At 43.9% G+C, this 16,180-nt stretch overlaps 1 protein-coding gene across 2 annotated transcripts in view; it reads right to left on the bottom strand.

Moving 5' to 3' along the window:
* The window catches only part of wdr62 (WD repeat domain 62), a 60,998-nt gene extending 44,881 nt beyond the window's left edge, over positions 1 to 16,117 (bottom strand). Inside the window, exons 1-7 of one of the 2 annotated variants that reach the window (XM_014215448.2) lie at positions 15,617 to 16,117; positions 14,590 to 14,681; positions 14,177 to 14,239; positions 13,670 to 13,727; positions 8,165 to 8,335; positions 7,539 to 7,676; positions 6,470 to 6,652 (exon numbers count right to left, since the gene is read on the bottom strand). In XM_014215448.2, coding sequence (XP_014070923.2) covers positions 6,470 to 6,652; positions 7,539 to 7,676; positions 8,165 to 8,335; positions 13,670 to 13,727; positions 14,177 to 14,239; positions 14,590 to 14,681; positions 15,617 to 15,751 — 840 coding nt within the window. In that variant the 5' untranslated portion in view covers positions 15,752 to 16,117. The remainder of the gene's footprint in view (positions 1 to 6,469; positions 6,653 to 7,538; positions 7,677 to 8,164; positions 8,336 to 13,669; positions 13,728 to 14,176; positions 14,240 to 14,589; positions 14,682 to 15,616) is intronic. The other variant, XM_014215449.2, reaches the window with a different exon arrangement.
* Between the last annotated feature and the right edge of the window lie 63 nt (positions 16,118 to 16,180).

Below are 16,180 nucleotides of genomic sequence, written 5' to 3' on the forward strand. Positions count from 1 at the left end.
ATCCATTTTAGAATAAGGCTGTAATGTAAGAAAATTTGAAAAAAGTCAATGGGTCTGAATACTTTAGAAATGCACTGCATGTATATAATCTTCGTATCTCTAAATCATTGTAATGTGGTTTAACCTTAATCCAGTGGTTTAACCTTAATCCAGTGGTTTAACCTTAATCCAGTGGTTTAACCTTAATCCAGTGGTTTAACCTTAATCCAGTGGTTTAACCTTAATCCAGTGGTTTAACCTTAATCCAGTGGTTTAACCTTAATCCAGTGGTTTAACCTTAATCCAGTGGTTTAACCTTAATCCAGTGGTTTAACCTTAATCCAGTGGTTTAACCTTAATCCAGTGGTTTAACCTTAATCCAGTGGTTTAACCTTAATCCAGTGGTTTAACCTTAATCTAAATTAAAATTAGACCAAATTCAGCGGAGAGCTGTTAGATGATGGGACAAGCTATGAAACCACACTATTAGCAGACGCTAATATTACCGATCGCAATTGATATGTTGAAATCTGTGTGGAGGCAGAGAAACTCACGTCAGTACCTTTTTAAAATCAGAGAACGCTGCTAAAACAATGTATTGCTATTGCTAGCTATCAAGAGCAAACGGACTGAACGAATCAAACATTCCCCAGCTTACGGTCTCCAAATAGATTTTACATTTACATTTTAGTCATTTTAGCAGACGCTTTTATCCAGAGCGACTTACAGTAGTGAATGCATACATTTCATGCAAAAACATTTTTTGTGTGTACTGGCCCCCCGTGGGAATCGAACCCACAACCCTGGCGTTACACACACCATGCTGGCGTTGCAAACACCATGCTCTACCAACTGAGCCACAGGGAAGGCTAGATGAACGCCAACTGACATTTACTCTTGTGTTACTGACTTGTTGCACCCTCGACAACTACTATGATTATTATTATTTGACCATGCTGGTCATTTATGAACATTTGAACATCTTGGCCATGTTCTGTTATAATCTCCACCCGGCACAGCCAGAAGAGGACTGGCCACCCCTCATAGCCTGGTTCCTCTCTAGGTTTCTAATCTCCACCCAGCACAGCCAGAAGAGGACTGGCCACCCCTCATAGCCTGGTTCCTCTCTAGGTTTCTTCCTAGGTTTTGGCCTTTCTAGGGAGCTTTTCCTAGCCACCGTGCTTCTACACCTGCATTACTTGCTGTTTGGGGTTTTAGGCTGGGTTTCTGTACAGCACTTTGTGACATTAGCTGATGTAAGAAGGGCTATATAAATAGATTTGATCTGTGAGGGCTGAGATGCCCATATGCAGTGACTTATTTTTTTGTTGTTCTCTCTACATGGTCGGGGGACGAGATTCCCGAGGACATAACGCTCCGTCTCACGGTTCCCGAGCAACAACAAAAAACGTGTGCCTATACTGAAAAGAAATTAAAAATAATTCCATGGGATCGAATGGTCGGCTTTTGCAGAGATGGGGCTCCCTCTGTGGTGGGACAGCGAGCAGGCCTCTACACTAGTTATGAATGGGTCTCTGTGGTGGGACAGCGAGCAGGCCTCTACACTAGTTATGAATGGGTCTCTGTGGTGGGACAGCGAGCAGGCCTCTACACTAGTTATGAATGGGTCTCTGTGGTGGGACAGCGAGCAGGCCTCTACACTAGTTATGAATGGGGCTCCCTCTGTGGTGGGACAGCGAGCAGGCCTCTACACTAGTTATGAATGGGGCTCCCTCTGTGGTGGGACAGCGAGCAGGCCTCTACACTAGTTATGAATGGGGCTCCCTCTGTGGTGAGACAGCGAGCAGGCCTCTACACTAGTTATGAATGGGTCTCTGTGGTGGGACAGCGAGCAGGCCTCTACACTAGTTATGAATGGGTCTCCATCTGTGGTGGGACAGCGAGCAGGCCTCTACACTAGTTATGAATGGGTCTCTGTGGTGAAACAGCGAGCAGGCCTCTACACTAGTTATGAATGGGTCTCTGTGGTGGGACAGCGAGCAGGCCTCTACACTAGTTATGAATGGGTCTCTGTGGTGGGACAGCGAGCAGGCCTCTACACTAGTTATGAATGGGTCTCTGTGGTGAAACAGCGAGCAGGCCTCTACACTAGTTATGAATGGGTCTCTGTGGTGGGACAGCGAGCAGGCCTCTACACTAGTTATGAATGGGTCTCCATCTGTGGTGGGACAGCGAGCAGGCCTCTACACTAGTTATGAATGGGTCTCTGTGGTGAAACAGCAAGCAGGCCTCTACACTAGTTATGAATGGGTCTCTGTGGTGAAACAGCGAGCAGGCCTCTACACTAGTTATGAATGGGTCTCTGTGGTGGGACAGCGAGCAGGCCTCTACACTAGTTATGAATGGGTCTCCATCTGTGGTGGGACAGCGAGCAGGCCTCTACACTAGTTATGAATGGGGCTCCATCTGTGGTGGGACAGCGAGCAGGCCTCTACACTAGTTATGAATGGGTCTCCATCTGTGGTGGGACAGCGAGCAGGCCTCTACACTAGTTATGAATGGGTCTCTGTGGTGGGACAGCGAGCAGGCCTCTACACTAGTTATGAATGGGTCTCTGTGGTGGGACAGCGAGCAGGCCTCTACACTAGTTATGAATGGGTCTCTGTGGTGGGACAGCGAGCAGGCCTCTACACTAGTTATGAATGGGTCTCTGTGGTGGGACAGCGAGCAGGCCTCTACACTAGTTATGAATGGGGCTCCCTCTGTGGTGGGACAGCGAGCAGGCCTCTACACTAGTTATGAATGGGTCTCCATCTGTGGTGGGACAGCGAGCAGGCCTCTACACTAGTTATGAATGGGTCTCTGTGGTGGGACAGCGAGCAGGCCTCTACACTAGTTATGAATGGGTCTCTGTGGTGGGACAGCGAGCAGGCCTCTACACTAGTTATGAATGGGTCTCTGTGGTGGGACAGCGAGCAGGCCTCTACACTAGTTATGAATGGGTCTCTGTGGTGAGACAGCGAGCAGGCCTCTACACTAGTTATGAATGGGTCTCCATCTGTGGTGGGACAGCGAGCAGGCCTCTACACTAGTTATGAATGGGTCTCCATCTGTGGTGAAACAGCGAGCAGGCCTCTACACTAGTTATGAATGGGTCTCCATCTGTGGTGGGACAGCGAGCAGGCCTCTACACTAGTTATGAATGGGTCTCTGTGGTGAAACAGCGAGCAGGCCTCTACACTAGTTATGAATGGGTCTCTGTGGTGGGACAGCGAGCAGGCCTCTACACTAGTTATGAATGGGTCTCTGTGGTGAGACAGCGAGCAGGCCTCTACACTAGTTATGAATGGGTCTCTGTGGTGGGACAGCGAGCAGGCCTCTACACTAGTTATGAATGGGTCTCTGTGGTGGGACAGCGAGCAGGCCTCTACACTAGTTATGAATGGGTCTCTGTGGTGGGACAGCGAGCAGGCCTCTACACTAGTTATGAATGGGTCTCTGTGGTGGGACAGCGAGCAGGCCTCTACACTAGTTATGAATGGGTCTCCATCTGTGGTGAGACAGCGAGCAGGCCTCTACACTAGTTATGAATGGGTCTCTGTGGTGGGACAGCGAGCAGGCCTCTACACTAGTTATGAATGGGTCTCCCTCTGTGGTGAGACAGCGAGCAGGCCTCTACACTAGTTATGAATGGGTCTCTGTGGTGGGACAGCGCGCAGGCCTCTACACTAGTTATGAATGGGTCTCTGTGGTGGGACAGCGAGCAGGCCTCTACACTAGTTATGAATGGGTCTCTGTGGTGGGACAGCGCGCAGGCCTCTACACTAGTTATGAATGGGTCTCTGTGGTGGGACAGCGCGCAGGCCTCTACACTAGTTATGAATGGGTCTCTGTGGTGGGACAGCGAGCAGGCCTCTACACTAGTTATGAATGGGTCTCCATCTGTGGTGGGACAGCGAGCAGGCCTCTACACTAGTTATGAATGGGTCTCTGTGGTGAAACAGCGAGCAGGCCTCTACACTAGTTATGAATGGGTCTCTGTGGTGGGACAGCGAGCAGGCCTCTACACTAGTTATGAATGGGTCTCTGTGGTGAGACAGCGAGCAGGCCTCTACACTAGTTATGAATGGGTCTCTGTGGTGGGACAGCGAGCAGGCCTCTACACTAGTTATGAATGGGTCTCCATCTGTGGTGGGACAGCGAGCAGGCCTCTACACTAGTTATGAATGGGTCTCTGTGGTGGGACAGCGCGCAGGCCTCTACACTAGTTATGAATGGGTCTCTGTGGTGGGACAGCGAGCAGGCCTCTACACTAGTTATGAATGGGTCTCTGTGGTGGGACAGCGCGCAGGCCTCTACACTAGTTATGAATGGGTCTCTGTGGTGGGACAGCGCGCAGGCCTCTACACTAGTTATGAATGGGTCTCTGTGGTGGGACAGCGAGCAGGCCTCTACACTAGTTATGAATGGGTCTCCATCTGTGGTGGGACAGCGAGCAGGCCTCTACACTAGTTATGAATGGGTCTCTGTGGTGGGACAGCGAGCAGGCCTCTACACTAGTTATGAATGGGTCTCTGTGGTGGGACAGCGCGCAGGCCTCTACACTAGTTATGAATGGGTCTCTGTGGTGGGACAGCGAGCAGGCCTCTACACTAGTTATGAATGGGTCTCCATCTGTGGTGGGACAGCGAGCAGGCCTCTACACTAGTTATGAATGGGTCTCTGTGGTGGGACAGCGAGCAGGCCTCTACACTAGTTATGAATGGGTCTCCATCTGTCATACGGACGCATTGTATGATACACAGAGCAACTGGTGAGGAAAAGAGCTGAGCACAGAACTCAGAGACGCACCTGCAGCAGGTAACTTGGATTGTAAACTACATCAAATTACATCTACTGCTCTCACGCCTGTTTTGCTAAACTATGAGGAAATACGGGATCAGAGCATGACGATTTTCCATTTCACACCGATGCTTGGTGGTTATCGGGGAGGGTTCGCATTATGAGGAGGAAGTGTTGTCCTTACCAAGCATGCAGGAGAAATACAAAAACATTCTACAGATGTGTGACCGAATCAGGTGGATTGAGAGGAAATATATATATTTTTTTTAAATAGCGAACCATGCCACCTTCCCTCAGCTGTTCTAACAGAAAACAGCATCAGAAAATGTCTGACACAAGTGTTCACCTCCAATGCTTGGCAGAGCACTTCGGGGACCTACTTCCCAAATCCGTTTTGACTGTGATCCTGGCTCAGTTGACATGAAATCAAAAAACAGCTGATTGAGCTCTGACACGTGACTCGAATGCTGCAGACAACGCATTCAAAGGGTCACTAGGGAGGAGTTTAGGTTCCAGACCTGCTGGAACCCTGACCTGTTCACCGGACGTGCTACCTGTCCCAGACCTGCTGTTTTCAACTCTCTAGAGACAGCAGGAGCGGTAGAGATACTCTCAATGATCGGCTATGAAAAGCCAACTGACATTTACTCCTGAGGTGCTGACTTGTTGCACCCTCGACAACCACTGTGATTATTATTATTTGACCCTGCTGGTCATTTATGAACATTTGAACATCTTGGCCATGTTCTGTTATAATCTCCACCCGGCACAGCCAGAAGAGGACTGGCCACCCCTCATAGCCTGGTTCCTCTCTAGGTTTCTTCCTAGGTTTTGGCCTTTCTAGGGAGTTTTTCCTAGCCACCGTGCTTCTACACCTGCATTGCTTGCTGTTTGGGGTTTTAGGCTGGGTTTCTGTACAGCACTTTGAGATATCAGCTGATGTAAGAAGGGCTTTATAAATACATTTGATTTGATTTAGATGCCGTCTCCCTCTGAGCATTAATGCCGCATTCAAAACAACTGGAAAGTTGGCGGAAATGAGCTCTGACTGGGGGAAAAAAAAAAAATCTATTTGAACGATCGTCCAACCGGGGAACTCTGGCCTCTTTCTAGAGCTCCGACTTTCTGCCCTGAAGATCACCGATGTCATGATTTGACCTTGTATTTTTTCCCCCCCCAGAGTTTCCAAGTTGTCTTGAAAGCAGCATAAAACTCATGGTACCCATCACCAGCTCTGATCTGTGTGAAGCTGGATTCAGTGCTCTCATCTGCATTAAAACCAAATATCCATCCGGGTTAGATGTGACAGCAGAGACCAGGGTCTGTACTGTTGACCACGCCTCCTGACTTTGAGACGCCACACCCATCAAGACCACACGCATCTCATTAGTGGCGGTGAGATAATGTCTTGTGTCAGACTCATTTGACTGTCGTCATAGTCCCACATTAAAAGAATATGATCGTGAGTTGAGAAGACAAATCAGAAATACTGTTGCAATGTTTTTTTTTATTGACTGCCATAGCCCCCCCCACCAAACCCCCAAACCAAGTTAACATTGGCTGTTCGGGTTCCCCCCCCCCCCCCCTCACATGGTTGGGGCTGCGTGAATTTTCAGGTATCAAAATAGGGACAGAGAGAGGGTCAGGGGTTAGGTAGGGTCAGGGGTCAGGTAGGGGTCATACTGACCTTGAGGTCCACCCAGGCATCCAACATCCTCCTGCTGTTGAACTGACACAGCAGGCCAGAGGAAGTGATGCAATAGGTGCTGCTGGCCATGTTGCCCCGCCCACACGACAGACCACAGAACATGCTGTTCCTCTGTTCCCCTAGCAATCCTGATCGGCCAATCAGAGGCACCGTGCTGTTCACCTGGGGAGGGAGGGGGGAGGAGCCATAGTAAACATCCAGAATCAAGCCATTAGTCAGACGCACTTGTATACAAACAATATGGCATATAAAATACTTAATACTAATACCACTTGTATACATGGATGGAGTACAAACAATATGGCATATAAAATACTTCATAATAATACTAATACCACTTGTATACATGGATGGAGTACAAACAATATGGCATATAAAATACTTAATAATAATAACAATAATAATAATAATACTAATACTTAATAATAATAATACTAATAATACTAATACTTAATAATAATAATACTAATACTTAATAATAATAATACTAATACGTAATAATAATAATAATAAATAACAATAATAATAAATAATACTTAATAATAATACTAATACTTAATAATAATACTTAATACTAATACTTAATAATAATAATACTTAATAACAACAACAATAATAATAATACTTAATAATACTAATACTTAATAAATAATAATACTTAATAAATAATAATACTTAATACTTAACAATAATAACAATAATAATAATACTTAATAATAATACTAATACTTAATAATAATAATACTAATACGTAATAATAATAATAAATAATACTTAATAATAATACTTAATAATAATACTTAATAATAATAATACTTAATAACAACAATAATAATAATACTTAATAATACTAATACTTAATAAATAATAATACTTAATAAATAATAATACTTAATACTTAACAATAATAACAACAATAATAATAATACTAATACTAAATAAATAATCATACTAATACTTAATAAATAATAATAATAATACTTAACAATAATAATAACAACAACAATAATAATAATAAAAACAATAATAATAACAACAACGTCCTGACCCGTCTCTCTTTAGAGGCGTCTAGGTACCAGAACTTGACGTGTCGGTTTCCTGCCGTGACGAAGTAGCTGTTGTCTTCAGAGAAGGAGACGGACAGAACTCTGCTAGACACCTTGTTGGATGCTATCACCGTCCCCTTCTACAAAACACACAGGACAAGAGGGTTTACAACAACAACAAACCAGATTTTTTCAGTTTCACAGAGCTTGGGTTATTTTAAGTAACACAGGGATTTCTGTGGCCTCTAGTCGACGACCTTTGACCAGACTGCTGTCAGAACTGATAAGAGATTACAGGTCGTCGTTGTTGTTGTTGTGCAGAACGATTGGACTAACATTACTCAGTCAAGTCTGGACACCCTTCAACAAGTTAGCAGACAGGTAAAATAACGGGACATTAAAAAAAGTACAGGCTCTGGGATTCCCTGCCCCATTCCCAAGAAGCCCAGCGATGCCCTCTAACCCCAGCGCTATCCAGCCAGCAGAGTAGATATCCTGGGAATCCACATTTCAGCAGTTGCCTGGTGCAATGGAACCAATGTAGTGGAAGGGAAAAGTGCTTGAGCAACTTAACAGGCTCAAGTCTCTGAAAGAAAAGAAAACAGACAAACCCAGGTGTTTAACTTACCCTCCACTCCCAGACGCTGACAGTCATATCGTGCTGGTAGCCTACTGACACGATGTAGCTGCTGTTGGTTGAGAAGGCCACACAGGCCACCCCGTACTTATGGCACTGTACCTCTGCCACCTGGGCCCGCTCGGCCACGTCCCAAACCCGCACGCAGGGCATGTGACCACTCTGCAGAGACAGAAACATACAGTCAATGATTGGAGCAGAAACAAAGGGAGAGCCCCAGCTGGAGTGAGGGGAGGGGGTGAAGCTGAATGCCACGGCAGTTGGGGTGACAGTTTGAGTTGAGACCAGAGCATTTGAGAAAGTGCTGAGTCAGCCCTGTGGCAACAATTAACTTTACCTTTTTTCTTATTTTGGAGGTTATGTCAACATTGGGTGTTAAAAGCGTTGGGCCAGTGAGCAAAAGTTTGCTGGTTCAAATCCCCGAGCGGACTAGGTGAAAAACATGGCACTTAAACCCTAACTGTTCCTGTAAGTCGTTCTGGATAAGAGCATCTGTTAAATTATAAACATGTTTAAATTAATGGTTTGTCAATGAACGGGGGGGGGAGAACGTAATGCAGATCAGAGAAGTTTAGAGCTTGGAGTAGATTACACCAGCAGGTCTTTGCCCACACTAGGAGGTGAGGCGCTGACTAATCATAGCTCACCAAGGAGCTGTACATCTTTGTTGCAAAAACAAACTAAAAATAGATTTTTTACTTCTACAGGACTGAGGAACAAGCCGGGACACGACAAAGAGCTACCTCAGATAATTATATGGTTCCTTTATAAAAAAAAAAAAGGGGTGGAATCCGCAAAAATCGCCCACATATTCCTGGTTACTAAGATTCAAACCTTAAGGGAAGCACATAGATCAGAATTTGGTTGGGTCGCCTAAAATATTACAATGTAGCTTTAAGAACTCATTAATATAGTTCCTTTATTAAAAAAAAAAAAAAGGACATTGCTTTTAGTATAGAAAAACATAACATGACAGACTGACCAGGTGAAAACCAGTGAAGGACCCTTTATCTGGTTCAGTCGGTGTCGATGAAGTGGAGGAGACGGCTTTAAGAAGGGTTTTCTAACAGTTAAAACAACTGAGATATGGATTGTGTTCGGTGTGCCATTCAGAGGCAGCAGCGTAGCCTAGTGGTGAGAGCATTGAACTTGTAACCGAAAGGTTGCAAAGATCGAATCCCCGAGCTGACAAGGTAAAAAAAATTTAAAAAAAATCTGTCGTTAACCCACTGTTCCTAGGCCGTCATTGAAAATAAGAATTTGTTCTTAACTGACTTGCCTAGTTAAAATAAAGATTTTTTTTTTTAAATTTAAAAATAAAGAGGGTGAACGGGAAAAACAAATGATAGTAGGTGCCTGGCGGACCGGTTTAAGAGCGTCAAGAACTGCAACGCTGCTGGGGTTTTCCCACACTTAGTTTCCTGTGACGATCAAGACTGGTCCACCACCCAAAGGACATCCAGCCAACTTCACAACTGTGGGAAGCATTGAGAGTTGAAAAAAGTCAGAAAAGTTGAAAATATGATGGAAACAAACTGAACATTCGATTTTTTTTATTCTGAACATTAAAACATAAACCAAAAACTACATTATGTGTGCACTACGTCATCACGTACTGATTTTCTTATCTATAACAAGTCAGTTTGGTGCAAATACACCAATGGTGGGAACATTGGCATATTTATAAAAAAAATTTGGCATGAAAATCTGTCACCAATTGGATGGAAGCCTAGCTACTGTCACCAATCAACTGCAACTACACTTATAATTTAGATGCTAACTAGCTACGCTAACCATAACACGGTTACTGTGTGTAGTTAGCATGCTAGATCGAGAGCTAAATGTTACATCCCAAATAATAGTGTTTACAAATTTTTTTTTTTTAAATTGCCGCTAACATTAGCAATGCTAGCTAGCTAAGTAACTAAACCAGCTGCATGTGAAAATAAAGTGTTTCCAATGATAAGACAAATACAGCCTCAGCGACTGTCCAAGCAACTATCCAACACTGGAGGCCTATTGGAACTAAGAAAAAGTATGATGTTAACAAGTTATTCAATACGAAAATACAGGCTATTTGGAAAAGACACAACGGCTGTGCCAGAACGTCAACTTCAGTCGGTACACACTCTTTTTTTAAAAACACTTCGACACAAAGTGATTTTCATAGCAGGTTAGGAGAGCATTTTTCGCTAACCCGAACCTTAATTATTTTTTATTAACCTGCTAACCTGCTAAATTAATTATCCTAACCTGCTATGAAAAAGTCACTACGGCATCGAAGTGGCATGAAAATAGTTCTTCTCAAGTCGGTCAGTGATGGTGAGAGTGGTTTTGCTGAATGGAATCATGGGAGTTTGAGTTTTGAACAGAAAAATATTGGAGTAAGCTGATAAAGATCATTCTAAAGGTTTTGGAGCATCTATTTAAAATAACTTCCCGACGTTACTAGACAAACAACCAGAAAATAAACATTGCATTCAGAAAGTATTCAGACCCCTCGACTTTTTACACATTTTGTTACGTTAAAGCCTAATTCTAAAATTGATTAAAATTGTTTTCCCCCCCTCAATCTACACACAATATCCCATAATAACAAAGGCAAAAGTTGTAGAATTTTCACAAACATATCAAAAATTTTAAAAACGGAAAAACATTTACATAAAGTATTCAGACCCTTTACTCAGTACTTTGTTGAAGCACCTTTGGCAGTATTTACAGCCTTGAGTCTTCTTGGGTATGATGCTACAAGCTTGGCACACCTGTATTTGGGGAGTTTCTCCCATTCTTCTCTGCAGATCCTCTCAAGATCTGACAGATTGGATGGGGAGCGTCGCTGCACAGGTATTTTCAGGTCTCCAGAGATGTTAGATCGGGTTCAAGTCGGGGCCTTGCCTGGATCTCTCAAGGACATTCAGAGACTTGTCCCAAAGCCACTCCTGCATTGTCTTGGCTGTGTGCTTAGGGTCGTTGTCCTGTTGGATGGTGAACCTTCGCCCCAGTCTGAGGTACTGAGTGCTCTGGAGCAGGTTTTCATCAAGGATCTCTCTGTACAGTGCCCCGTTCATCTTTCCCTAGATCCTGACTACTCTCCCAGTCCCTGCCGCTGAAAAACATCCCTACAGCATGATGCTGCCATCACCATGCTACACCATAGGGTTGGTGCCACGTTTCCTCCAGACGTGATGCTTGGAATTCAGGCCCAAGAGTTCAATCTTGGTTTCATCAGACCAGAGAATCTTTTTTCTCACGGTCAGAGTCCTTTAGGTGCCTTTTGGCAAACTCCAAGCGGGCTGTCATGTGCCTTTTACTGAGGAGTGGCTTCTGTCTGGCCACTCTACCATAAAGTCCTGATTGGTGGAGTGCTGCAGAGATGGTTGTCCTTCTGGAAGGTTCTCCCATACCCACAGAGGAACTCTGGAGCTCTGTCAGAGTGACCATCAGGTTTCTTGGTCACCTCCCTGACCAAGGCCCTTCTCCCCGATTGTGCAGTTTGGCCGGGCGGCCACCTCTAGCTTCTTTTAAAAAAGGCTCCCGAGTGGCACAGCGGTCTAAGGCACTGCATCTCAGTGCTAGAGGCGTCACTACTGACCCTGGTTCGATTCCAGGCAGTATCACAACCGGCAGTCATTCAGAGTCCCATAGGGCGGCGCACATTTGGCCCAGCGTCGTCCGGGATAGGCCGTCATTGTAAATAGGAATTTGTTCTTAACTGACCTGGCTAAGTTACAAAAAAAAGGTTACATTAAAAAATTTAAAGAATAATGGAGCCCACTGTGTTCTTGGACCTTCAAAGCTGCAGAAATGTTTTGGTACCCTTCCCCAGATCTGTACCTCGACACAATCCTGTCTCGGAGCTCTACAGAAGATTCCTTCGACCTCATGGCTTGGTTTTTGCTCTGACATGCTCTGTCAACTGTGGTACCTTATATAGACAGGTGTGTGCCTTTCCAAATCATGTCCAAATCAATTGAATTTACCACAGGTGGACTCCAATCAAGATGTAGAAACATCTCAAGGATGATCAATGGAAACAGGATGCACCTGAGCTCAATTTACAGTCTCATATCACAGGGTCTGAATACTTATGTAAATAAGGTATCTTTTTTTTTTTAAATATAAATTCAAATATATATATAAAAAAACGTTCACTTTGTCATTATAGGGTATTGTGAGTAGGTGAGGATTTTATTTATTTAATCCATTTTAGAGTAAGGCTGTAACGTAACAGAATGTGGAAAAAGTCAAGGGGTCTGAATACTTTAGGAATGCAGGGAGTTCCAATATGATCAGAAAACTAGACAGGTTATATAGAGCGAGGAAAATGACTGTTCATTTCTTTGTGTATTAAATCATCACAGGGATCCTACTGGAAAAGGTCACAGAGAAGCAGCCTCCGGTTTAGCTCAACACTAAACAGTCAATAGACATGAAATTACACTAAAACTGTGTAGGACATCACTAAATATTTCATAACACAAATGTTAAAACCGCCCCAGATCTTGACAGGGTTCCTTGAAGAACCGCCCCAGATATTAACAGGGTTCCTTGAAGAACAGTCCCAGATATTGACAGGGTTCCTTGAAGAACCGCCCCAGATATTGACAGGGTTCCTTGAAGAACCGCCCCAGATATCGACAGGGTTCCTTGAAGAACCGCCCCAGATATCGACAGGGTTCCTTGAAGAACCGCCCCAGATATCGACAGGGTTCCTTGAAGAACCGCCCCAGATATCGACAGGGTTCCTTGAAGAACCGTCCCAGATATTAACAGGGTTCCTTTAAAGAACCGCCCCAGATATTAACAGGGTTCCTTTAAAGAACCGCCCCAGATATTAACAGGGTTCCTATAAAAGAACCGTCCCAGATATTAACAGGGTTCCTTTAAAGAACCGCCCCAGATATTAACAGGGTTCCTATAAAAGAACCGTCCCAGATATTAACAGGGTTCCTATAAAAGAACCGTCCCAGATATTAACAGGGTTCCTATAAAGAACCGTCCCAGATATTAACAGGGTTCCTATAAAAGAACCGTCCCAGATATTAACAGGGTTCCTTTAAAGAACCGTCCCAGATATTAACAGGGTTCCTATAAAGAACCGTCCCAGATATTAACAGGGTTCCTTTAAAGAACCGTGGGAAAAGCCTGCTGGTCATAACAGATTGTAAAACAACTGTAGGATACATTCCCCATCCCCACGGCAACAGTACAGTCAGCTCAGAGAGCAGACAACCATAGAGCACTGAGGGCAAGACAGAAGGCTCGTATATCACTTACTGTGACAACAAGTAGAATTTACAGCATGACCTGCTCTCTAGCAGCACAACAACTTTTATATAGCCATCAACCAACTAGTACACTCCCTGTATATATACACACACACACACACACACGTTAGTCCGTCGTCTCACTGACTGTTATACAAATACAGCAAAGTGCATATACACACCAACCAACCATCTTTTTCCTTCTTCCGGAACATTTCCAAACACTTACCTCACCAGTGACCAAATACTTTCCATCCTGAGAGAAGGCCAAGGCAGTGAAAGTTTTTCTGGGAAACACAAACAGACAAGCGAATTAATGGGAAAGCAAAGGGCTGAGGCTGGACTCACATTTACATTAGGGACAATATTTTAAAATCAGCAGCAATCTGAAAGGGATTTAAACTCAGTTTTTTAAAAAAAAGTTCAGACGTTTTAACTCTGGGAGTTTCCCCTTGACATATGCATGTAAGCTTTGTACTTTAACTGTTTTATGACCTTCTAGAGAACGGTGAAAGTTCTGTTAGCCTGAACTCCAAATGTAAAGTAGCTATAAAAATGTGACATTTTAACTTCATTACTGCCACTCCACATACACTGTAGTTACATAACATCAACAACAGAATGCAGCATGTTCTAGGCTGTGGACGGGTAACAGTGAGACAGACCACTGTACCGTCCAACAACATTGACTAAATATGACTTCACCATAGGAGAGAATGAAAACAATAAAAACAACCTTGAAGTGTTGAGGATGTGGTTCTGTTTGTTTTTCTTTGGGTGTAGGATCACAACAACACACCTGGAATACAAAACAAACTGTGTAAGATGACTAGCTACAATAACTTTAATTTAGTAACAGGTTAGTTAGAGGCCAGGCTTGTAGGTTAGGGTTAAAGACCCACTCCAGCCTCCCTAGAACCTCATTTAACACCTGATTTACTTAACAGATGGCACATCTCAATAGGTGGTCCAGGAGTCCTCTGACATGGCACAAGTGTGTGTGTGTGTGTGTGTGTGTGTGTGTGTGTGTGTGTGTGTGTCACATCGGAAGAGGCCGATGACATCAGAGAGCAACATTAGACCAACTCTTTGAATTGCCACCACTTAAATTTTGCATATTGAAACTAGTGACAGGCTAGTAAGTCTTACCCTGCAGGGTAGGCCACCAGGCCAGTGTTGGGGTCACAGGCCAGCCCACTGCTGTTAGAGGTGGTGATGCCCAGGACTCGCTCCAGAACCACCTGCCACACAAATAGGCAACACTCACTGACATGATGCACAATACAAGCCCACTCTAATGGATTAGCTACATGACTGCATGGTGGGTTAGGATAATACGGCACAATACATGGCACATGCGGGTAGCTCTATATATAGCCATACTTAAACAATTATAAAATACCATCCAGTATGCATATGTCTCATGCATATATTGTGTGTATGCTTCAGGCGACAGAAATCTGGAGGCACCATCAGCTCTGAAAAGTTAATGTAATTCTACTTTCCTGTGGATATATTGTCTCAAATTCCTACCGACAAAAAATGACCAACCAGAACCGACAACCGGTAAAGTATTTTAAAATATCCATGTATTCAACTTTCTGGCTTGTAGAGGTCGTGAGAGAGAACTTTACTGATTCAAACGCCAATTTCTGCCGGACGTAGAATTCCATGAAATTCAACGTCGGATTTCCAGGTAAGGTAGATTGGTATTCGGTTAACGACTTGACTGTACAGGTTTTAGCAGCACGTTTTCCCCAGTTGGAAGGTGGTATCCGTAGTAGGTAGACTGTTCTACCCTTTCCATCAGAACCGTCTGCCGATTACGGATACCACCTTCCAACTCGGGAAAACGTGCTGAATCGCTGAGCAGTTCCCAATAAAAAAAAGTATTCAATCCAATTGTTTGAAAAAGTCTAATAATTGGCGGCCCTATATAGTACTAACATATGTGCTGCTTCTTTACAGTTACTAGCTAACGTTAAATGTTACACGATAGTGTCTTCACTAACTCCCAACTAGCTGACAACAACCATCTAAGTTAGCTTCATGTTTGGCATGTGAAGAAACCAGCCAAGACCCAAGCAGGAAAACCTATCTACAAGAGGCACTAAGGTTACAGAACAGAAGTTAGCTAGCCCATTTAGCTACCTAGAAGACAGGACAATAAACCAACCCGGTTATGAGTGGTCCGCCTTTGACTTTGTCGACTTTTCCGTCGTATGTTTGCGGCTACAGGGGCAACATTCACATTGCTAACTCTTTTTGTAACCCTGGAGGTAAATGGATTTAGACCCGCTCCATCCGCCATAGTCACAGATATGATTCAATATTTAGCCAAGACGCTGGCTACTTCACTGGCAGATAAATCTCAAACGATGATCCCGTTCGTGACTAACATTAGCCTAAATTGCTAGCCAGTTTTAGATCCTCATCGACAACAGCAACCAACAAAAACAAAAATGTTTTGCTTGCCAATGTTAAATTAACGTCAGTCGTGTCTAAACAGTAATATTCGCAGATATTATTCCAATACGTAAAAAAAACATTTCTGATTTTTTTTAAAACAACAAAAAAATAGCTAGCATAAAGCGGTTTAAAAAAAGTGGTTGATGTCTTCCTCTGTTTAGAAACACTTCGGGGGGAAAAGTACGGCAAGTCAAGAGCGATGAAACCTGAAACTTCAACGTCGTTGTGTTTGAAACGCGGGACGCAGATTCAAACGTAAACCGGCTTCTCT

The sequence above is a fragment of the Salmo salar genome, chromosome ssa09, assembly GCF_905237065.1.
Source record: "Salmo salar chromosome ssa09, Ssal_v3.1, whole genome shotgun sequence".
Classification (NCBI taxonomy): domain Eukaryota; kingdom Metazoa; phylum Chordata; class Actinopteri; order Salmoniformes; family Salmonidae; genus Salmo; species Salmo salar.